This window comes from Carcharhinus amblyrhynchos, chromosome 1 (assembly GCF_965287045.1).
Source record: "Carcharhinus amblyrhynchos chromosome 1, sCarAmb.v2.hapA, whole genome shotgun sequence".
Classification (NCBI taxonomy): domain Eukaryota; kingdom Metazoa; phylum Chordata; class Chondrichthyes; order Carcharhiniformes; family Carcharhinidae; genus Carcharhinus; species Carcharhinus amblyrhynchos.
This window is the reverse complement of record NC_137324.1, coordinates 120,802,627-120,828,009: the sequence shown is the minus strand read 5'-3', so window position 1 is coordinate 120,828,009 and position 25,383 is coordinate 120,802,627. Positions and strand designations below refer to the sequence as shown.

Below are 25,383 nucleotides of genomic sequence, written 5' to 3'. Positions count from 1 at the left end.
GTGAAGACACGATTGGTTGAATGACCTCCTTCTGCACTGTTGGGATTCTATGTTACTGAATGTGGCATAAGTTCAACTTCACAGGAAATCATTCTAAAATCTTCTTCACTTTACCTGTTGAACCATGGTAAATGTAAGGATACCATTCAGCATCCAACAATGACAGCATTTGCAGTATGCATTATCACTCACTATCTTTTCCAAGCAACTTCTCAGAGTCATTCATCACTGGGAAAATTACAGAAGAAATGAACAATGACCTTGCATTTTGCAAATTCGGACTATGTCTCCAAGGAGGACTTTTTGCCTACGATATACTAAAAGTGCTACTTTTGAGGTGATCTTAGTTCTGATGGAATTAACCGATTGAGCTAATGTGAGAACACAATAGTTTGATGATATTTAGGTTCCAACGGTCACATTGAACAAAACAGAAATCAAAGACCCATGATCAGGATCAATTAATTCTGACAAAGGCTGAGTGAAGGAAGTGACCCCCATCTCTGGAATCCTCCAATGGTCTAGGTCCTGCCCATTGGTGAGAAGGTTAAGCACAGGTTGAAGAGATGTGTATTGTCTGGGACAGTTAGTGAGATTTTGCAAGTCATGATAGCCAAGTTCCGCACACATGAGGGCAGCTGCAAGTGGGATCTTGGGTTCATGTCACACTATTTGTAACCCCCATGACTTGCCTGGGCTTGCAAAATCTCACTAACTGTTCCAGCTGGAGACAATACACATCTCTTTAACCTGTGCTTAACCTTCTCACCACTGACATCATCTGTACCTTTAAGAGTTGATTACCTGTAAAGACTTGCATTCCAACCATTATTTTCAAAACTGAGTTCGTGCTTTTATATGCCCTGTTTGTGAACAGAACTCCCACTTACCTGACGAAGGAGCAATGCTCCAAAAGCTAGTGGCTTTTGCTACCAAATAAATTTGTTGGACTTGAACCTGGTGTTGTGAGACTTCTTACTGTGTTTACCCCAGTCCAACACCAGCATCTCCACAGTATCTGGAGAGACAGAAACAGAGTTAATGTTACAATTCCAATATGACTTCTTCAGAACACTGTAAAATGATGCTGGTAGTTTTAAAAAGTCATTTTCAAACATTTGAAATCAGATTACCCACAGCTGGTAAACTAGACACGTACTTAAATGCTTATTTGTTGTGATAATCCCATTTCACCTATATTAATAAAACTGCAAAAATGAACAGAAAGTGCTGAACTCATTTTTTAGGAGAGTGTCCTCCCTGCTGTCCCCCTCCCAAAAAAAATTGTTGGTTCCTACAGACACCCTCCTCCCTCGCCTTCCTTTCAAACAACTCAGAAAATATTTCTCAGTAAACACAGTCCTACTGCAGCCACAGACAATCCCCAAAAACACTAACTATACCATGCCCCCTTTAAATTTCCTCGCTCTTTGTTTTGCATGTTCACATTATTTAAACCTCCAGTCAAATAACATTATTGTAAAATTCTGCAAACAAGTGTAAACAGAAAGAACATCTCTGCACTGGGTACCTCTACTGGGGAACTGCGAGAAAGGCGAAGCCCACAGCGCGTGCCGACTGTTGCTGCCACCAGAGGGAGTGCTGGGTCCGAGTGGGAGAGAGAGTCTGTAGCGCCCTCTGCAGCCCGGAGGAGGAAGAGCAGCAGCGCTCTCTACGGCCCAGAGAAGAAAGAGTAGCAGCGTCCTCTGCGGCCCGGAGGAGGCAGAACAGAAGCGCCCTCTGCGGCCCGGAGGAGGCAGAGCAGAAGCGCCCTCTGCGGCCCGGAGGAGGCAGAGCAGAAGCGCCCTCTGCGGCCCGGAGGAGGCAGAGCAGAAGCGCCCTCTGCGGCCCGGAGGAGGCAGAGCAGAAGCGCCCTCTGCGGCCCGGAGGAGGCAGAGCAGAAGCGCCCTCTGCGGCCCGGAGGAGGCAGAGCAGAAGCGCCCTCTGCGGCCCGGAGGAGGAAGCATTGCAGCGTCCTCTGTGGCCCGGAGGAGGAAGCATTGCAGCGTCCTCTGTGGCCCGGAGGAGGAAGCGCAGCAGCGTCGAGGCGGTGTCGGACGTGAGCCGCTGCCGGAAGAGCCTACGCGAGCCGGTGATGGGCAGGCGTGCGCCGGGCTCCTGGGCTTCTTTGCAGCAGCATTAGCCGCGCTCTTCTGTTGCAGCTGCTCCTGTCTCTCTACCTGGCCTTTGCTGCTGAGTTTATTTAAAATCCCCAGTACCCTGCACAGCCGGCTGGATGGATGGGCTTGTCCTATGGATGCGGGCTTGTACTACTTTCTAGCCCGTGTCTTGCAGCTGACCGAAGGGCATGTGCCATGGGGAATTGCTGGACCCGGTGCTTTCGGTTGTTTAGGAAAGAGGCCAACAGGATCCAGCGAGGTGGAGGGTGAGTCTTTAAATCATTGTTCAGCATGCAGCTAATTCAGCTCCTGTGTTTTACTCTAGGGGGTTCTCACATGAAGACGCAGCCAGCCTAGGTGGCAACAGTCGTTTAATAGTTAAATTGTTCTGTGCATCTCTCGCATCTAGGCATTGAAAAGTGTGCGGTTGGTTAAAATTACTTTTTTTTAAGCAATGCAGTTGTGATACTTTGTCACCGAGATCCTTGTTTTTGTGATGCTGAATTTTTGCCTGCCATACAGGGAGGGGTGCAGCTTTCTCCTCGACCTCTCCCATCAATTTAATCAAGTTAAATAATGCTGTACTTCAGTACAGCATGAGGTCACTTTTCACAACAAATGTCTTTCATCCCCCTCAAGATCAACTCTCACTTTGGAAATTTACAGGAACTAAAGTAAAGGCAGATCATCTGTAAGTTTAGAATTTAGTCCAGATAAGTTTAAAAACCAAAAAGGGAATGCCCCTCCTGTGTTTATCAATGGATATAGAATCATAAAATGAATTAATTATTAAAACGTGGAGACTTTTTAAAACAAAATTTCGAAGCAGTTCTTGGATACATTTTGAGAAATTGCTGCGTGATTTATATCATACGTTTGAGAGAATGTAATGACACATTGCAGTTGTAAATACAGTTAGGAGTAAGTTGAAAAATGTTTCATTGTATCAGTTGTCAAGTTTCCATACAGTCCACCTTATGAGAAGGGGTGGGAACTAGTAATCTTTACAAAATAGCAGCGGGGAGGACTTTTTTTACATTTGGAGGTTAGAATATTGTTTTGATTGTACAACTAAGTCCTGTTTGTTTCCCCCCTCTCAATAAAAAATTGAGTTGATAGAATTATAGAAACCTTACAGTTCAGGAGGCCATTCGGCCCATCGAGTCTGCACCTACAGCAATCCCACCCAGTCTGAATTCCTGTAACCCCCCCCCAATATTTACTCTGCTTATCTCCTTGACACTAAAGGTCAATTTATCATGCCAATCCATCTAACCTGCACATCTTTGGAGTGTGGGAAGAAACCGGAGCACCCAGAGGAAACCCACGCAGACACAGAGAACATGCAGACTCCAAACAGAAAGTGACCCAAGCGAGGAATCAAACCCACGTCCCTGGCGCCATAAGGCAATAATGCTAACCACTGTGCCACCATGCTGCCCAAAGATCATTGTGAATCACTATAAATGAATCATTGTAAAGATCAATAAAAATGATCAAACCTCTAGCCCTTTTCAACTCACTGAATGTTCGGACCATATATCTTTTTACTGTGTATAATTATGATTTGTATTGTGGATCTGGACAATGGCATGACAGTGAAATTATTGCTTCTAGTATTGTCAGAAGATTTCCTTATCATTTCATTTTAAAAAATCATCAATCCATTAAATGATTGCACTTTTGCTTTAATTGGATAATTTTATGTTTAGCAGTTCAATGATGCAATTAACAGGGAAAGGAACAAATCTGATCCATTATCTCTCTGCCTCTCTCTTTCTTTTAATGCCATTATCAACCTTGCCTAGATTCCCTATCACAGATTAGGTACAGAGTAAAACCACCTCCATACTACCATAACTTCCTGAAGGATACTCTGCCTCATATTGGAAATGGAAATGTCAGGGTTACGATCTTTTAAAAAGCTATCTATTTTAGTCGTGAATGTTCTGTGAACTTGTGACTGAGAGATTAATATGCTTAAATGTTCCTCCTCCACTGTATAAAGTTAGATTTGAACCTGGAGCTTTGAGATAAATGTTGAATTAATTGTATGTTCAATGTGATAGGATGAGAAATAAGAGCTGACTTATTTGGGCCTTTGAGCTCCCTTCTCCTTCCCGTAATATCCTGTATCCCTCAATTCCTCTAGCACCTAAAAATGCATTGAACTTTGTCTTGAGTATAATGGGATAAAGAAGTCCAGAGATTTTGAATGAAAATTTTCTTCTCATCTCAGTTCTAAATGGGCAACTCTTTATTTTTGATTTATTATTGTCACATGTATTAGCATACAGTGAGAAGTATTGTTTCTTGCGTGCCATACAGACAAAGCACACTGTACGTAGAGAAGGATAGGAGTGCAGAATGTAGTGTTACAGTCATAGTTAGTGTGTAGAGAAAGATCAACTTAATGCGAAGTAGGTCCATACAAAAATCTGATACCAACAGGGAAGAAGCTGTTCTGGAATTGGTTGGTATGTATCCTCAGACTTTTGCATCTTTTTCCCAATGGGAGAAGATGGAAAAGAGTGTCTGGGATGTGTGGGGTCCTTGATTATGCAGGCTGCTTTTCTGAGGCAGTGGGAAGTGCAGACAACGTGCATGGATGGGAGGCTGGTTTGTGCAATGGACTGGGCTTTGTTCATGACCCTTTGTAATTTATTGCAGTCTTGGCTAGAGTAGGAGCCATACCAAGCTATGGTACAACCAAAAAGAATGTTTTCCATGGTGCAACTGTAAAAGTTGGTGAAAGTCGTAGCAGACATGCCAAATTTCCTTCATCTCCTGACGTTGGTGGGCTTTCTTAACTATATTGTCGGCATAAAAGGAGCAGGACAGGGTTGTTGGTGATCTGGAAACCTAAAAACTTGAAGCTCTCAACCATTTCTATTTCTGCTTATTTTAAGACTGTGAGCCTGTGTTTTAGATTTCCCTGACATGGGATACATTTTCCAAGCATCCACTCTGTCAAACTCCTTAATTTTGTGTTTCAATGGGATCACCTCTCACTCCTCTTAAACCCCAGAACTAAGAACTGGGAGCAGGATTAGGTCATCTGGCTCCTTGAGCCTGGTCCGCCATTCAATAAAATCATGGCTGATCTTTTTGTGGACTCAACTCCACTTACCCACCCGTTCACCATAACCCTTAATTCCTTTACTGTTCAAAAACGTATCTATCCTTGCCTTAAAACTATTCAATGAGGTAGCCTCAACTGCTTCACTGGATTACGAACTCCACAGATTCACAACCCTTTGGGTGCAGAAATTCCTGCTTCCCTTTATTTTGAGGCGATGCCCCCTAGTTCTAGTTTCACCTGCCAATGGAAGCAACTTTCCTGTTTCTGTCTTATCTATTCCCTTCATAATCTTATATGTTTCTGTAACATCTATAAGCCATGTCTACATAGTTTCTTCTCAAAGCCCAGTCCTTTCACACCAGGGACCAGTCTAGTAATTTTTTTTGTATTGTTGCGTTCTCAGGCAAGTATATCCTTCCTTGTATAAGGAAAACATAACTGTACACAGTTACTCTACGTGTGACCTCACTGATGTCCTTTATAATTGTAGCAATACAATATTTTATTCTTGTATCCAATCTCTTTTTAAAAAAAACAAATACAATTTGCCTTCCCGATTGCTTGCTCTACCTACATGTTAACTTTGTAATTCGTATGCGGGGACACCCAAATCCCTCTGAATGCAAATGTTTCCTTGCCTCAACATTCAGAAATATTTTACTATATTATTTTAATTAAAATTTATAGGAGCCCCAAAGACTGGATACGAAGTTGTTTTGAGAATGTGGGAATCAGAGTACGTGTAATGTTGTTTCGAGTCTCAGAAGACCACTGCTTGGTGTTAATGGGATCCAGTTGGTGGATTCAAAGCTAAAACACACAGCCTTCCCTTGCTGTGAGAATTTATTGACTTTGTTCGGCTCAACACTCCTCACCCATACTCAATGTCTGAGATATTCCCTATTTGTGTTTAAACATCCATCACTTACATTGACAATTGGACCCTGCTTTCTGATCTACACCAATTGAACCATTGACGCCATTAAAGGCGGTAGAAGCTAATGATGCAATAAAATATTCCATTCAAGAAGATAAATTAGATTTAACACTAACAAATTTAACGTTTATTACATTGGTTTTGAAAAGTATATGAGTTAATGCAATACATGGTACTTAATTGAGAATGGAGAGAGTTTGGGTCAATGACTCTGAGAAAGATTGTACTTCCTGATGTGTGGCTTAGTTCTATGGTTTTGCACTTTACACTTCAGTTGTCCATTCATCCCCAGTAACCTATCAACCTAATAGCTTGTCCTCTTGGACTTGGAGTGTAATCTTTCATTCGCTTAAAGCCCTCAATTAAATCTCTTAGAAGACCACAGTTTTCTGAAGTGCAAAGTTTTCGGTCGTTTCACCTACCTGGTAAGAAAACTTTAACTTAGATATTAATCAAATGACCCTTCTCTACGTTTTATGGATTCCTTATCATCATCCAGCACCTGCAGGTTCCAAAACTGGGCACAGTATTTTAGGTGTGTCCTGCCCAAGCCCTTACACAGACCAGCTAGGCCAGTGATTGGTTGTAATCATTTGGCAGTGCGTTATAACCGATATTCCCTTTAGTTTTTCTTGTTGTGTGTGATCTGCTTGTTGCACCATGTGGATTGTGTTCCAGATTACCACATGGTGTATTCTGGATTGCTGCACAGTTTAGAAGGAGCATTGATCCTAAAACCTTGTGTATTTTTACAATGTTCTTGCAACACTGGTTATGGACTTTAACTTATTGCATTGTGGTTCGTAGATCCTTTTTCTATACAGAAACCATAAACGGTGAATACATGCTTAGAATTGTCCATACCCGAGTGCATGGCACTAAATTTATTTATATTAAAAGGCATCTGCCAGATAAAGGTGCATTATAGATTGCAATCATGGCTCAGTTGTTTGAACTCTTGCCTATGAATCAGAATGTTGTGGGTTCAAGTCCCCATGCCAAACCTGAAGTGCAAAAATCGAGGCTGACACTCCAGTGCGGTACTGAGTAGTGCCCCACTACCTGAGGTCCCATTTTCAGATGAGACCGAGACCCCCTCAGTAGGGTGTAAAAATCCATTGGCCCTATTTCAGATAATAATGAGCTATCACTGGTGTCCTAGCCAAAGTTTCTCTTTAAATCACCATCGTGATAAAAGATTGGTCATTATCACATCATTATTTATGGGAACTTGCTTTGTGCAGATAGACTGTCATCTCCTTAATAACAAAGTGGCTACATTTCAAAAGTTCTGAATTGGCTGTGAAGCATTTTGGGATGTCCTGTGGTCATGAAAGATGTTATATTAATGCAACTTTGCCCCTCTTTCTGTTTCTGCCTGAAATGTTTTTCTTCATCCAATATCTGTATACCCCACATATCTTCTTCATTCGTAAATATGTGGCCACTTCTGCCAATGCCAGATTCCAGATGGTTGCTGTAAAAGTATTCTAATGCTATAGAAAAATATAGAATTCAAAATAGAAGAAAAAGCAAAATGCTGTAGGTGTGGGAAATCTGAAATAAAAGCAGGAAATGCTGAATACTCAGCAGGTTTGGCAGTTTCTGTGGAGGAAGGAACAGAAGAGTGAACATTTTGGTCTTTGACGTTCCATCAGGTGAGAAAAAGCCAGCTTGCGTTTATATGATGGCTTTTCATGTTCTCAGGCTATCCAAAAACTCTTTGCAGTTAATGAATTGCCTTCAAAATATATTTACAATTGCTATTTATGTGAACACGGAAACCATTTTGCAACCATTCTAAAGAGGCATGTCGGCCTTGGTTTGCTGTCTCCTCCAGAAAGATGGCACCTCCAACAATGCAGCACTCCCTCTGTGTTGCTCTGAGATAAGTCTGACAACACCAGGTTTTAGTCCAACCTATTTATTTGATAATATACTCGCAAGCTTTCGGGTTAGCCCCTTCGTCAGGTGACCTGACGAAGTTCACCTGACGAAGGGGCTAACCCGAAAGCTTGCGAGTATACTATCAAATAAATAGGTTGGACTAAAACCTGGTGTTGTCAGACTTTTTACTGTGTTTACGCCAGTCCAACGCTGGCATACCCACATCATTGCTCTGAGATGTCAGCCTAGATTATGTTCTCAGATCTCTAGAGTGAAACTTGAATCTGCAAATTCTGCCTCAGAGGCAAGACTGCTATCACTGATTCAAAGCTGACACCTTAATACTTGAAAAAGGTGAAGCTAGTGGAATTAGTTAACATTACAGATATTTCAGCACAAGTGTCTTCTCACAGGCACATATTCTAGTTTACAAGTTTTTTTTGAGGTGCTATTCACAAAATGGATTTAAAATATTGATAAGACATCAGTATTTCGGTATTATCTAGTAACATTTGAAATTTTTCTTCATTTTTCTTGTAAAGACTGATTCATGATTTGTATCATAAGACAAAGAGTCAGTGTTGTGTATCAGTTGAAGAGAATAGTAGGATACCTGCTCCTTCATATTTCAACAATGACTTGTGTTTATATAGGACCTTGAATGTAATGTGAGGGCCCAGGGTACTTCACAATGTTTTAACAGCTGAATGACATTAGAAGCTGTCAGGTCAAATGACCAAAAGCTTAGTCAAAGAGATATGTTTTAATGGGTGGCTTCAAGAAGGACCATGAGATTGAGTGTGGGAAATCCAGAGGTTGGAGCCAAGATAACTGAAGCCACCAGTCGTGGAACAGTTATGATGAGGATTTTCTATTAAATCATGTCAGTGTAAGTGGCTGGGGAGCTGCACTTTTGACTATTTTGTACATACGTTGCATTTATGGACTCATAAAATCCCTACAATGCAGATGGAGTCCAGCCCATCAAAAGAACATCTTATCCAGTGCCCCCCCCCCCCCAATCCCTTTAACTCTGTACACATTTACCATGGCCAATCCACCTCCCTACACATCTTTATACACTAAGGGCCAATTTATCTAAGCCAATCCATGCTAGGGGCGGCATGGTAGCGCAGTGGTTAGCACTGCTGCCTCACAGGACCACTGTTCAATTCTGGCCTCAGGTCACTGTGTGGAGTTTGCACATTCTCCCCATATCTGCGTAGGTATCCTCCAGGTGCTCTGACTTCCTCCCAAAGATGTGCTGGTTAGGTTGAGTGGCCATGCTGAATTGTCTCTTAGTGTCAGGGAGACTAGTGGGATATAGTACATGGGGTTACAGGGATACGGCCTGGGAGGAATTGTTGTTGGTGCAGGCTCGATGGGCCAGATGGCCGCTTCCTGCACCACAGGGATTCTACGAATAAAGCAGAGCACTTGGAGGAAACTCACGTAAACGTGGGGAGAACGTGCAAACTCCACACACATAGTCACCCAAGGCCGGAATTGAACCTGGGCCTGTAGTGCTGAGAGATAGCATGCTAACTATTGTGCCACTGTGCCACTCTATAGCATTTTACCATAATAAAACACCCCAAAGTATATCACAGCTGCATAATCTGACAAAAAATCAACAGAACCCAAAAGAAAACATTAGGATAAGTGAAAAAAGTTGGCTTTTAGCAGTGTCTTTTAAAGGGGAAGATTGGTGAAGATATTTGGGGTGAGATTTCTGACGGCTCAAGCTGCTGAGGGCATGCTTGCCAAAGGTGAACTGATGAAAATCAAGGATGGCAAGAATTGGAGGGTGAAGCAATCTCTGATGATTGCAGGGCAGGAGCAGTTAATGGGGAGAGGTTGGATGCTTTAGGGTTTTGTAATCAAGCCCTTGCTGGATTGGGAGCCAATGTTGGTCAGATTTTGGTTGATAAGAGTTGTGGTGCTAATGGACATTTTCATGGAGCACAAACTAACGTTCTTGTGGATGCCTGACTTGCAAGAACTGTTGGTCAGATCGGTGACATCAATTACACTTGCACACTGTTACCACAGAGAACAGTGGCAAACTCAACTCCTTTGTTTTTCTAGCCATCTGTCCATAAGCAGAGGTGTGTTTCCCAAACCACCTTTGTGAAGTGACTCTCAGCAAACTCCCTTTAGCATTAAATCAGTATTATTTATTCATACATTCAAATGTGAATGGCTGTCATAACAAATATGCACGCAAGAAGGAGATAGGAAAGAAAATAATTTTGCAACTAGGAATAATTTAAACAGAAAAAAACAAAGATACAGATATTAATTCAAGTGAATGTTAGATTCCAGAAAGTCAAGAGTATATTGAGAGTTCTTGCACATTGGAGTTAAAGTTTGGGAGGGTTCAGCTAGCTGAAAGCAGGTGTCGCCGAATTCCTTCAAAGTTGGTGATGACTCAGCAAGGTGAGGTTAGAATTCTGAGATTTGGTCCACTCTGCATCCTCTCAATAGTAGGAATTTTTCAGGGACTCGAGCTTTAGACTGAGGCAGTCTTTGTTGTCAGTTTAGTGTCCTGTTCTAGTGTTGACAGGCTGGATGTTAACACAAGAATGCCCAAGGATCCCAGGAGTCATAGAATAGAATCCCTACAGTGCAGAAGGAGGCCATTCGGGTCATCAAGCCTGCACTCATTCTCTGATAGTGTCTCACCCAGGCTCACCACCCTGTCCTATTCCTGCAACCGTATGCATTTACCATGGCTAATCTCCCTAACCTACGCACCTTGGGAAGCTAAAGGTTCAATTTGCATGGCCAATTCATCTAACCTGCACATCTTTGGGAGGAAACTGGAGCACTCGGAGGAAACCTGTGCAGACTCCATGCAGACAATCACCTAAGGCCAGAACTGAACCTGGGCCCCTGGCACTGTGAAAAAGCAGTGCTAACTATCATGCCACCCAAAAGAATGGATCCTTAAAATTTTCCAAAGGCCAGAGAAGCTTGGTTCATATGGTGTTGCCTGTTGATGAATCTGTTTCGGGTTTTAAAAAAATCAGTTTCTATGTCTCTGGTAAAAATCGATTGTTTACCTTAGGAGGTAGTGGGTAGCTATAAATGCATCCACGTGTTTAATAAGTTTCAGTGGCTTTTTGTCGTATGTAAGGCCAGGGAGATAGACGGTATACTGCTCTCTTGTTTCATTGATTGTAATGGGTTCACACAATAAGTATGAGATTCCACAATGATGAAGATTAACTATTTTTAAATAATCAGAAAGTAAGGTTTGATTTCAGTGGCTCAGTGGTTAACACTGCTGCCTCTCAGCATCAGGGAACTGGGTTCAATTCCTGGCTTGGGTCACTGTCTGTGCAAAGTCTGCATGTTCTTCCTGTGTCTGCGTGGGTTTTCTCCCACAGTCCGAAAGATATGATGCTTAGGTGCATCGGCCATGTTAAATTCTCCATCAGTGTACCCGAACAGGTGCAGAAATATAGTGACTAGGGAATTTTAACAGTAACTTCAATGCAGTGTTAATATAAGCCTACTTGTGACACTTCTTAAATTACATCTGAAGGATTTTAAGTTTATTTAACGGTTTAATTGTAGAATCCTGCAGTGCAGGAGGTGGCCATTCGGTCCATTGAGTCTGTACCAACCACAATCCCACCCAGCCCTATCTCCATAGCCATAGGCATTTATCCTAGCTAGTTTCCCTGACACAAAGGGGCAATTTAGCATGGCCAATCCACATCTTTGGACTGTGGGAGGAAACCAGAGCATCTGGAGGAAACCCATGCAGACACAGGTAGAATGTGCAAATTCCACACAGACGGTGACTCGAGCCAGAAATCGAACCAGGTTCCTGGGGTTGAGAGGCAGCAGTGCTAACCTCTGTACCACCATGCCATCAGTGCCCTTTTTATGTCTGAAGACCATAACAACATTAAAATAGGCTGTTCAACTTTTAGTCTAAGTAAACTGCTGGAAACAAACAGCAGTATTTGAGAATGAATACAAAGTTCTGAAAGTCATGGATCGCAAGCTTAAATTAACACATGGAGAATAAGGACAAAGGATGTGCTCACTAATTTAGTGCTGTTTAGTCCAGATGCAGCCCCATTGCTCAGAGAAGAAAAGGTTGGATTTGGTTGAAGGCTGAAAATGAAGATCAAGTGAAACTTTTGGGAGGAACAGTCAGTAAGTGTGTATAATCTGTGTTTAATAAGAAACCAGCATCCGGGATTTGTGTATCAAGGTTGTGCAGAAGCATCTGGTGAGGAAGAAAGGGAAAATCATTCAACGTAAGCTCACGATAGAATCAAACCTTGTAACAAATGCATCTTAGCGAATGACATCTAACCCAAGATCTAATTAAGCAAAGATTTACTCTTTTTTAGTAAAATCTTTGAGCTGTTGACAAGGCAATCAAAATGAGATCGTAGAACGTGGGAAGAAAGACTGGTCGTTACTCAGTGATTGCGTTCTCATCCTGAGCTCTGTATCTTTCACTATTTAGTGCAATTTATAATTTAAAATATGATGCATATAGTTCAAAGCAATAACTTGCAAAGGAAAAAAACATGAAGCCACAAAAGCATTAACAGTGAAATAAAACCTGACAAAAAGTCAAAGCACACAAACAAAATAAATTACTCTGGATTTGCGTGATGTATTATAGGATGCATGCATTATTGGGTGATGAGATCTGTGAATGTCTCTTGTGAGACCAATTCCAGATATTATTTCAGACTAATGATTGTTGTTGCTTGATCAGGAATATAAGATCAATTGGATAAGCAGAATAGCTGATCAAGGGGAGTCATTGAGTTGGTGAGAAAACAGCTGTCCAGGCTGATTGAATGATAAACATTATGAGCTGGGCTGATCAGCTTGTGCCGATGCAGAGAAACCGATCACAACACTACATTTTCAGCACAGCAAGGTGAAATACTTGGCATTCAAGCATGGTTCCACAATGTAGTTGCAGAGACAAATTGGGGCTGTATGATACAAAATTTCTGTGGGATGAGTAGGAAATAGGTGAAGTCAGTTTGGAGTCTGTCTGGTGAAGGTGAACATGGGTTTAACAAAAGCCTTGCACCATATAGGATGTGCTCTGATATTACAATGACATTTGGTCCATGAAGAGTAATATTGCGCTCGTTCATAATTTATAGGCACTTAAACAGAGGCATAATTTGCCTGGAATCTCCTTCAGTTTAATATAAAATAAAAGAAGTGGTAGCTTCATTCTGTGTCACTTGAGGTATTATTTAAGGAATGATCAAGTAGATTAAGTCATTGCCACTGTACTTGCTGTGAGGGATGATGGGCTGGAAGAGGGAGCACAGCTTGCACTAAATCATCACAATCAGCTGATGTGCCTGCAGTGTCAATTACCAATCCTTGTACAACAGGGAATCCTGCTGCTTCAAATTCAAGCACAGCAGAAGTGTGCAGAACAGCAGCAGGTCCCTTGCAGTGTGCCAGTTGACATATTTCTCTCTCTGGGAGGATCTGGGTAGTGCCAGTCAGAGTTATGACAGAAGGAGCCAATGTGAAAGACCATGAAGCATGGAGAAACTGGGCAAACAACAGTGTTAACTTGAATAGTTATTCAGTTTGTGGAGCATGTTATAGATCAATCAACAACACCCTCCGCAGCACGATATTTCAAAATTCATGATGAGGTGCCTCTAAGTCTTGCCTCATGAGAGGAGGTCGCATTGTTAATACTTCAGCTTGGACCAGAGTAATCTGTAGCTGGCAGCAGTTAAAGAAAGTAGGGCAGTTGTTGGGGAAAACAGGGGTGAATGTTAGGAGCAGCTTAAGCTATGCCAGGTTAGTTTGTGTTTTAGAAAAAGATAGCATTGAGATACTGTAATAATAGATGATTTGCTCCTGTAACACATCTGAATGAAGCCAGCACCCCTACCATTACTCTGCAAACCTTTTACTTGCTGATTACAATCACCATCATAGCTTGATCAAAGGAAGATTACAACCCAGTTGCACCCAAACTCTCGTGTTATCTTGTATATTAAGTTAAGAGCAGTTTCATAATCTGTCTCCAAATAGAATAAAGTTGGAATATTGTTGGTCGTTTCACAGCACAATTTAGTCCTGTAAAGTGATGCTGTTGTAGCAACGTGACACAAGGAGTCAATGTGATGGAATATCAGTAGCCCCAATGAATCCATCCAAAGGATTGCAGGGATATAGTTTCGAAGGAAAGGCAAAGGCAAAGACAAACACAATAAGAGGAAGCAAATAATAATGACAGCACAGAAACAAATCAAATCATCTGTTGGATATTCAGTCCTTTGCAATGTCTGAGGGCAAGCTAAAGCACAATATTAATGCAAATTTGTTCTTTCTATGTGCTTGTAGCATTTTCTATCCAAAGGATCTGCTAGTATGATATTTTTATTTCAATAGTAGATGTCTTTCATCATGCAGAGTTGACTTGTTTAAATTCACAGCAATTAAATTGGAAGTACATATGGATGAAATATAATAGTTTATCCCACATGTGAAAAGGCCACCTGAACTTGAGTGGGTTATGCAATGCTTGAAAAAAAATATAATTTTGCAATGGATGAGTGTGCACATGTAACATATGTGAACATGAGCAGCGGAAGAAAACATTTTTAAAAGTCTGGAAATTGCAATTGTAAAAAGTACATTTTGTACCCCTAACACAACATGTCCAATCAGCTCCATCTCTCAAGACATGATGGGGTAATGCCTTAAAAATTGGTAGGAGTATTATATTAAACTAGCTATTTGTACCCTAGTAATTACTGTTTTCACAAGTCACGAAGCTAATATTTGCATGAAACTGTGCAACGGTACAGTTAGTAAATAGTGCGTTCATCACATGTTGCTGTGTAGAAATGGATTCTTCTTGGACTAGAATTTGCTAGAGTGGGGCCACCAGTTAATTACAGTTTTTTTTCTGTTCCCTTCAGTTCTTTTTTGCACTGCGGGTATAAGCAAATAGGTGGGACTAATGCAAAAGGGAAAGTCCAGGACTTTGGTAAATGAGACCAGTCATATGTGTCTAATCAATAAGATTTAAGGATTGAAAAATAAATCATGCAATGAGAACGAGCGTGAATCACAAGTGAGTGAGTTCAATGTCAAATCAGGCACAAGATAAAAATTAAAGCGGGAAGGAAATATCCGATTGAGAGGGAGAGAATCTACTGAAGGCAGAGTATAATTCTGTAATTTTTAAAGCGCAAATATAGTGTGATTACCAATGCACTACTTAAGGGATGACATACCACAATTTAAATTGTTTAGCCAAATAGGTTGATTGCAGCAGTTACACATCATTAAAGGATTGTTTACGTTATTAATTACTTTGCAGTAAGTTTAATAAGAACATAAGAACATAAGAAATAGGAGCAGGAGTAGGCCATCTAGCCCTTCGAGCCTGCCCTGCCATTCAATAAGATCATTGCTGATCTGTCGTGGCTCAGTTCCACATTCCCGCCCTCTCCCCATAACCCTTAATCCCCTCTCTTATCAAAAACCCATCAACCCACATCTTAAAAATATTTAGCGAGGTAGCCTCCACCACTTCAACGGGCAGAGAATTCCAGAGATTCACCACCCTTTGAGTGAAGAAATTCTTCCTCAACTCTGTTCTAAAACCCCCCCCCCCCCCCCCCCCCCCCCACTTTATGTTGAGGCTGTGCCCCCTAGTCCTACTGTCCTTTCTGAGCGGGAAGAGTCTCTCCACCTCTATCCTATCCATCCCATTCATCATCTTATACGTCTCAATGAGATCTCCCCTCATTCTTCTAAACTCTAACGAGTACAAGCCTAGTTTATTCAGCCTCTCCTCATAGCTCAGCCCCCTCAACTCCGGCATCAGCCTAGTAAACCTCCTCTGCACTCCCTCCAAGGCCAAAATATCCTTGCGTAAGTGCGGCGACCAAAACTGCACACAGTACTCCAGCTGCGGCCTCACCAATGCCCTATATAGCCGCAGCAAGACCTCCCTACTTTTATATTCAATCCCCCTCGCTATGGAGGCCAGCATCCCATTCGCCTTCCTGGCCACCTGCTGCACCTGCAAGCTGGGTTTTTGCGACTCATGCACAAGGACCCCGAGGTCCCTCTGCACCGTCGCCTGCCGCAGATTTTCTCCACGTAAGTAATAATCCTTCCTACCATTATTCCTACCAAAGTGGACCACCTCACACTTGCCAACATTAAATTCCATTTGCCAGTTCCTGGCCCATTCACCCAGCCTATCTAGATCCTTCTGTAGACTCTCCACACCCTCCGCACAATTTGCCGTTCCACCAATCTTGGTGTCATCAGCAAATTTCGACACCATACACTCGGTTCCCTCCTCCAGATCATCTATATAAATGGTAAATAGCTGAGGCTCCAGCACCGACCCCTGGGGCACTCCACTAGTCACCAACCGCCAATCCGAATAGCACCCATTGACCCCCACTCTCTACCTCCTATTTGACAACCAATCCTCTATCCACGCTAACACCCTACCCCCAACTCCATGTCCCCTGACCTTCTGCAATAACCTCTTGTGAGGTACCTTGTCAAACGCCTTCTGAAAATCAAGAAAGACCACATCCACCGGCTCTCCTCTATCCACCGCCCTAGACACATCCTCATAGAACTCCAGTAAATTTGTCAGACACGACTTCCCCTTAACAAAACCGTGCTGCGTCTGCTCTATCAAGCAATTCCCCTCAAGATGCCTCACTATTTCCTCCTTGATGACGGATTCTAACATTTTACCTACAACAGACGTTAAACTAACTGGCCTATAATTTGCCGCCTTTTGCCTGGCACCCTTCTTAAACAATGGTGTAACATTAGCCGCTTTCCAATCTTCCGGCACTTCCCCGGAATCCAGCGACGTCTGGAAAATAACCACCAAGGCATCCACTGTCACCTCCGCCATTTCTTTCAGAACCCTCGGATGCATTCCATCCGGTCCTGGGGACTTGTCCATAATCAACCCCTCCAGCCTGTCGAGCACCGCCTCTCTAGTAACAGTAATGTCATTAAGACCCTCCAATCCTACCACCTTTCCATCTCTAACACCCGGCAAATTAGTCACGTCCTCCTCCGTGAAGACCGAAACAAAGAAGTTATTCAAGACCTCAGCCATTTCCCCATCCCCTACCACTAAGTCCCCCTTCTCATCCTCTAAGGGTCCAACGTTCACCCTAGCCAGCCTCTTCCTTTTTATATACTTATAAAAACTCTTGCTATCCTTTTTTATATTAAGCGCTAGCCCAGCTTCATAGTTTCTCCTACCCTTCTTTATCAACTTCTTTGTCAATCTTTGTTGACATTTAAACCTCTCCCAATCCTCTTCCCACCCACTACTCTTAGCTACTCTAAACGCCTCCGCTTTTAATTTAACACTTTCCTTCACCTCCTTCGTTATCCACGGCTTATTACCTCTCCTCCTACGGTCCTTTTTGACCATCGGAATAAATTTCTGCTGAGCACCAAGAAAGATCTCCTTAAAGATCCTCCACTGCTCCTCAGCAGACCTACCTTCCAACGCACTCCCCCAGTCCACATTCGCCAATTCCTCTCTCCTCCTACCGTACTCCCCTCTGTTCAAACAAAGGACGCGTGTCCGGGAACCCACTTCCTCCTCCTCCATCTGCACCAGAAACTCCACCATACAATGATCACTCTCCCCAAGAGGATCCTTCACCACAAGGTCCCTAATTCTACCCGCCTCATTACATAACACCAGATCCAAGATAGCTCGCTCCCTCGTCGGCTCCAACACACAATGTTCAAGGAAACTATCCTGGCAGCATTCCAAGAACTCCTCCTCGAGCCCACCACGTCCAACATGGGTCGACCAATCAATATGCAGATTGAAATCCCCCATAATTATGGCCGTCCCATTCCTGCACGCCGCACTTATTTGCGCATTAACAGCCCGCCCCACCTCCAGATCATTATTCGGGGGCCTATAGACGACACCCACCAGCGTCTTCCTCCCTTTGCTGTTCCTAATCTCTACCCACAACGATTCCACTTTCTGCTCTTTGGCTCCAATATCATCCCTTGCTACCACCCTGATGCTATCCTTAATGTGGCAAGTGTAGCAGCTTCATGAAACTCATGGGGAACATAAGGGGCTCAATGCCATTGTCATGAAGCATCTAGCAAATTGTGGCAATTTGCAATTCTTGGCATGTCGTTCTTGTGACAGGTTACTGACCGATTTTTGTCATACGTCATTACTTTCTGTGCAAATTCCAGCCTATGTGTGGTGGTGTATCTAAATAAAGCATATTATAGCATTATTTAATGCCTGTCTCCCCACCGCGCCCCCCCCACCCGCATGTTGACAGCTACATCAGCCATCTCCCCTGCACTTTGATGTGTTCTGATTGTTTTAGTAATTAAGACAACTAAAGTGCTTGGGGGGGGCGGGGGTGTAAGCCACTCACCTACCAACAAGGATATAAACTGTAGTTTGACAAACTTTACACGTGTAATTATGAAATATAGGCAAGTCCATTTAAAAACGTTCCTGAGCGGTAACCAGCACTTGATGATCAAGTGTGTCTAACATTTGGAAAGCAGAAGGTGAATCTTCACCTTTTATTCTCTTGCTGCTTATTTGTAATGGTTAAGAAATTGAGAACTAATGTTCATAGCATACTGAAGGAATCAAGGTTTGCTGATGACCCAGTTTGTTATATCCTGCAGCTCAGGTTGCTGGCTGCTTGTTGTCATGGCTAGGTTTTCAGTTAGAAAATGTTGTTTGTTACCCTGAATTGTTCTTTTTTAATTCTAGTAGCCCAGCTCCGTACTTGCCTGTACACAAGTTAAAACTAACAGCTGTAGAGGACATTCAGTTGTAAAATAACAGTGGAAACAGGCATTGTGATGAACTACTGAATTAATATTATTGTATATTTCACTGAGTTCCGCAGAGCAATTGGTGAGCTTCTGATAAATTTCTAATAGGGCCTGGCTGTTCAGCAGTATTCAATGAATGCAAAGTCAAAGTGTACCAGGTAGTTTAATGTTTAAACCAGCTCTAAAGTGATGTGAAAAAGACCAAGATAATTATCAGTATGATACCCTTTCTGGTTTAATTGAGCCAGAAAATTACTGGATCGAAATTGATTATTTGAATAACTGCAATATTGCAAATTCTACTGTCACTTTGTTGGAAATGAAATATAGATCACCTCCAATGTTGTACTTCAACAGTGACAATATTGTACACTATTTTGTACAGCAGTAATAAGGAAAAGCAAAGTTCTGGCACACTAGGTATTGATTTGCATGTTATGAAAGTTATTTTGAACGGTGCTTGGGGTTAGTGTTCTGATGCAAGGTCATTGAACTGAGTCTTCATTCTGGTTTTCTTGCTGGAAGTTGTCAGTCCTGGACTTGGCTCTGATTTTGTCAAATAATGTTAGAAAATTAATTTTTATAGATTCATCGTCCAAACTTGTTTTTAAATATAATTGCTGAAAATAGATGTATTTCACTAGGTTGGAACAGCACAGTGATTAGCACTGCTGCCTTACAGCAGCAGACCCCAGGTTCAATTCTGACCTTGGGTGACTGTGGAGCAGTGGTGTAACCAGGTTCAAAGGTGAGGGGGAAGAGCACATGAAAAAGGTGCCACGAAATAAAAAATGACCGCCCCCCTCATCACTATTTCACCAGGCCCTGCCCCACGCTGACACCATCACAGTCTGGCGTCATCATGTTGCATGCAAAACAACCGTTCTTTTCTCAGTAATTTATCTTTTTCCTTTAAAAAAACATTTATTTCTGAAAAGGCGCCACTTCCGAAAAATGACTACCGCTGAATCCTGATATTCATCCATAGACCGGGCCGTCCCACTGACTGACCGGGGCTGAGGAACTGTGTCCAGATTGATGGAGCTTTGGACATGCTGTGCTGTAATTGGTGAACTCGGCTGTCAGTCAGCACTACATGAGGTCCCGTGTACTGGATTGGCAGAGCGGGGGGTGGGGGGACACGTATCATTGTACAATTGGTTTATTGAGCTGTCAGTCAGGGGGTTGGATGTAGGGGGGAGTTAGTGAGTTAGGAGTCGTGCTCCCGATTGGTTCATCGAGCTGTCAGTCAGGGGGTTGGGTGTGGGCAGCAGTTATTGATTATAAAAGGCGTCACTTCTGAAAAATGTGCTCGGGGGTGCAGTGCCCCCCTCCCCCGTGTCACTGATGTGGAGTCTGCACAGTCTCCCCATGTCTGAGTGGATTTCTTCTGGGTGCTCTGGTTTCCTCCTATAGACCAAAGGTGTGTAGCTTAGGTGGATTGGCCATGCTAAATTGCCCCTTTAGTGTCCAAAGAGGTACAGGTTGCGTGGATTATTCTTGGTAAATGCTCAGGGTTGTGGGGATAGGGCAGAGGGGAGGGTCTGGTAAGATGCTCTTCGAGAGTCAGTGCAGGCTTGATGAGTCAAATAGCCTTTTTCTGCACTTTAGGAATTCTGTGATTAATTGATTATAACTTGAGAAATGTTTTGCCTTGTGATATTTTCTCCTGACCAGCCTCTCAACTGACATCCTCTGTGACCTTGAATTCATTCAAACTCATATACTCAGGTGCTCACTGACCTACATTGACAACACGTCTTTATAAAAGATTCTCATTTTGGTTTTCAAATCCTTCGTGCAATTGCCTCTGCCAAACTTTGTAACCTCCTCCTGTTCTACAACCCTGTATGATTTTTACATTCCTCAAATTCTGATCTCTGATTTTTGCCCTATCATTGGCCTCCGTTCAGTGGAGAATCATTCTTTCAGCTATCTAGATCCTAAGTTTTGGCATTCCCTCCCAAAACTTCTTGCCTCTCTATGTTTCTCCTCCGTTACGATCCTCCTTAAAAGCTACTCCTTTAACCCAACCTTTGATCATCTGCCCTAATATCTCCATACATGACTTGGTGTCAAATATTGTTAATTAATCCTGTAAAGCACCTTGGATTGTTTTATTATGTTAAATATACTATATAATGCAAATTGGTGTTAGGTCTGGTTGTTAGGTTTCACCATGTTAGGTTGTGCATGCTGATTGTTGCTTACCTTTCATGTGGGGTTTCCGTACGGTGTACCATAACGTAGTTGTGGTAATAGACAGGAAATCCAAAGGACTGAACTGATGATCTAGCATCATGTATCAGGTCACACCATGCCAATCAGAGAACTTAAATTCAATTAATCAAATACAATCTGGTGTGTGTTTTAAAAAAAACCTACCAACAGTGATAGTAACATTAAGACTTCCTTAAAATGTGTCTAATCCACTTGTAACCTTTTAGGGAAGGAAACCTGCCATCCGTACCCAGTGTGATGGCAGATGCAGAACCATGTGATTGACTCTTAGCTGCTCTCTGAAACGGCCAAATAAGCCAGTACTTTTTGTTCAAGAAGGTGGCTCACCACCACCTTCTACAGGGTAATTAGGAATGGGCAATAAATGTTGGCCTTGCTAGCAATGCCCTCATTCCATGAATGGAATCTGGACGTTCTCGTATGAGATTCCTCTTCCAAATGCTTTTCGGAAGTGGCAGCTGGCTGATTGATCATTCAAATATTTTCAGTGACGTGAAGTTGCTGTACTTGCATCATAGATATAGAATAAACTCATTTAAAAAATTGTGGCATGTCCATTTCTGTGTAAGTACCCTTTTAAAGATATGGTCTTAATTACTGCTAAATAACTTATCTGAACTGGAAAATAACTTTTACACTCTGAGATATGGAAAAATAAACAAACTATTTCACTATCTTTTATCTTGACTCCCTCTCTCTGATTTCTGTTTTACTTCTATTATTCTCTCACTCTTGCTTTTGATACTTGATTTGATATTGAATTCAATATTCTAAATTACACTCTCTCTAGACTTTGCGCTGCTCATTAACAACTCTTCAATCTGATTGAGGCAATGCACCATTTCTGAATGAACCTATCTTAAAATAACTTGTTCTTTCTCTACACCCTCGCTATGACTGTAACACTATATTCTTCACATTCTCCTTTTCTCCTTTATGAACAGTATGTTTTGTATGGCAAGCAAGAAACAATACTTTTCACTGTATAATACGTGTTACAATAATTAGTCAAAAGCAAAATTCTTGCCCCATTCAAACAGGTTCCCAAATGTCTGGTAAAGATTTTTTTTTTCAACTTTTCTGTGTCAAAACCCATATCCTATGGGTACATCCTAATGTAAGGAATGGTGCACTAATGGTAAAAACAAACATATGATGATCAACGTTACGCATTGTGTGATTTTTGACATGTAACATTATTAAAGTTTGTGGATTGAAATTCATAAATTTTAGTTACCCTAGAAGAGTTGAATCAGTTTGACACAATTAAATGAACTTTTGCAGCGTATGCCATCTTTTGAAAAACATGTTTCCCTTTTATCTCAAATTCTAGTTATCGCTCTATGGTGAAGAAGGCAAACATTTAATGGAATAAAACAAAAATCTATTTTACATTAATTGCTTTTTTAAAGCCATTTTTATTTCTAAAACCTTTCAAAAGTGCCCTGAACTAAACACTTACGTCATTCAATATATAAGTATCCGCAACTTGTCAAGCACACCATCAGCCTTGCATTAAGTACCATTATGACAGATCCATTTTGTGTTTGTAAGATAATTATTGAACTGGTAACATTGTCATGCTACCAGCACATTTTGATTAATGGTTAAAGATGTATTGTTATCACTTGTCACTTTCATTTACTGCTGAAGTGGCACTGCAATCTAACTATTATTAGAACAAATACTAAAAGATGCATCACTTCATCTGACATGTTTTAAAACCAGCACCTTCCTGCAGGCAATTAAGGATAGGCAACCACTGCTGGCCTTGCCAGTGATGCCCAGATTCCATTCCATGAAAGAATAGAACCTGTCTTGGGATTAATACAAATGTATGGGTGCATGAGTTCTGGGGACCCTGGGTTCAAACCTGTCATGGCAGATGATGGAATTTGAATTCAATAAAAAAAATCTAGAATTAAGAATCTACTGGTGACCATGAAACCATTGTCGATTGTCAAAAAAACTCATCTGGTTAACTAATGTCCTTGTAGGGAATGAAATCTGCTATCCTTACCTGGTCTGGCCTACATGTGACGGGGGCAACTAGGGATGTACAATAAATGCTGGCCAGTCAGTGATGCCTATGCCTTGCAAATAAATAAAACATGTATGTATTTACGCTTGATAATAAAAATTATGTAATTTTGAGCACACTTTTTCCCTCAGAAATCCTATCACAGATTAATGATATGTTTCCCTCCTTTGTGCAAAGTCTAAACATTACCTGCTTAGTCAGTTACTGGAGTAGCAATGGTGGATGTCAGCTAGTAGTCACCTAATCTTATCATTGCCAGTGAGATTTATTTGTTTTTCTTTGAAAAGAAGCTTAAATGGCATTTAAGATGACAGTTGCCAGATTGTGATTCAATGGGAGCAAACCATGTCCATGACCTTATCCATGTACTGATTTTGTGTGTACTTAGAAGTAAAGGCAATAGGTTATTCAACAGTGGAGGGCAGACACAAATGAAGCTGTTGCTCTATGGGTGGTATAGCGGTTAGCACTGCTGCCTCAGTGCAGGGACCTGGGTCCAATTCCGGCCTTGGGTGTGGAGTTTGCACAATCTCCCTATATCTGTGTGGGTTCCCTCCAAATGTTCTGGTTTCTCCCACAGTCCAAAGATATGTAGATTAGGTTGATTGGCCATGATAAATTGACGATGACCTCCTCTCCCCATCCCCCATGTACACATCTCCAGCAAGGGTAACTGGACAACAATCCCCCTCCCCCAGTGCATACATCTCCAGCAAGGGTAACTGGACAGCAATCCTATGGTGTGTGAATGCTGGTTAATTTATGTCTTCAGGCCCAAGGACAGTAACATCACGTATGGTGCAACCCGAAGACTTTATTGATCTGTGAGACCCAGTTCACCTAGGCATGTGATTACCAGGTGCTTCAGAAGCAGTTACGTAATTGTTTAGTTTAAGTAACAAACAATTGGCAATGTAACAGATTTGCTTGATAAGATGGTTAAAAAGAAGTATCTGTAGAAAGGAACTAAAAATATGAATACTTGTTTAGCTGAAAATTGGATTCCTCTTTTTAGCTGTTCCAAATTGCAAATTTCAAAAGTTGTCGACAGTTTTTTGTTCCCTGGAGATTTGCTGGTGTTTTCTCTATTTCCGCCGTTACTCTAAAACTGCATTTCATAATGCACCATATCGCCTGTAATATTAAACGAGTGTTCAGGAATCTTTCAGCATTTTGTTCAGTTCATTTCCTGTCACTGGAGAAATAGAGCGGTCCTATAGTTGTGGAAGGTCATTCAGCCCATCTCTGTTCATCAACCCAGCAATCTTACAGTGCAACTAATAGTTTCTTCAATGATCCCAGAGTTCTTTTAACCTCTCCAACTCTGAAATAATGCTCCTTTTTACACAAAGAGCAATCTCCTGATACTGGTCGTAAAATTACCTGTAGCTAGTTGTAACCTGTGTCTCCTAATACTGCTAATTAATACTGTATTAAATATAAAGTAATATCCATAGGCTAAATATATTTTTCTGATTAATAATTACAATGTATCTCTCTCTTTCTCTATCTCTCCATGATTCATCTAATGACTCCCTCCTCCCCCTCTGTCCCTCCTCTCTCTCTCTCTTCTTCCCCCCAACACTCCCCCGCATGCGCATGGCAACCACCACCATCTCTGAGCTTGAGTGATTGGCTATGTTGAAATGCTAGTGTCACAGAAATTAAATCATTTCAACATGGCACCCAGTTTTCTCACTAGGGTGCATTGATGGATTGTTTAAAACTGATGTATGTGAGAATCTTCTTTGTGCTAAGTTTTACTTGCCCTTCTCAGATGTTGCACAGTTTGGATTTAACTTAAGCAGCCAAATTTTGTTCAACTTAACGAATTTTTAATATGAATGACTTGAAATCTGTTCTACTTAATCAGATGACTTTAAAAGATCATTCTCTTGGATGCTCCTTTCCCAGGCTGAAAAACACAAGTCTATTCAGTACTTCCTCGTAACCCTAGTTTCAAGATTTCTAGTTAAGTCATGTGGCTTCTCCGTGCTGCCTGCAGCATTCAGATGTCTGACATCTTTTTAAAAAGACCCAATATTCACCCATAACACACCTAGAATTGTTTTATTAATGAATTAAATGGTTCATTTAAAAGTCAGTCCTTCTGCTAGTTTTCTAGAATAGAGAAATCTGCATTCCTGTGTTCACCCAAAAAGATATTCAATGTTATTTACAAAAAAGATAAAACTTTATTTCCAAAAACTGTCCC

At 41.7% G+C, this 25,383-nt stretch overlaps 1 protein-coding gene across 1 annotated transcript in view; it reads left to right on the top strand.

Moving 5' to 3' along the window:
- The first annotated feature begins 2,300 nt into the window (after window positions 1-2,300).
- The window catches only part of ap1ar (adaptor related protein complex 1 associated regulatory protein), a 98,064-nt gene continuing 74,981 nt past the window's right edge, over window positions 2,301-25,383 (top strand). Inside the window, exon 1 of the mRNA XM_080191795.1 lies at window positions 2,301-2,386. Coding sequence (XP_080047921.1) covers window positions 2,316-2,386 — 71 coding nt within the window. The 5' untranslated portion in view covers window positions 2,301-2,315. The remainder of the gene's footprint in view (window positions 2,387-25,383) is intronic.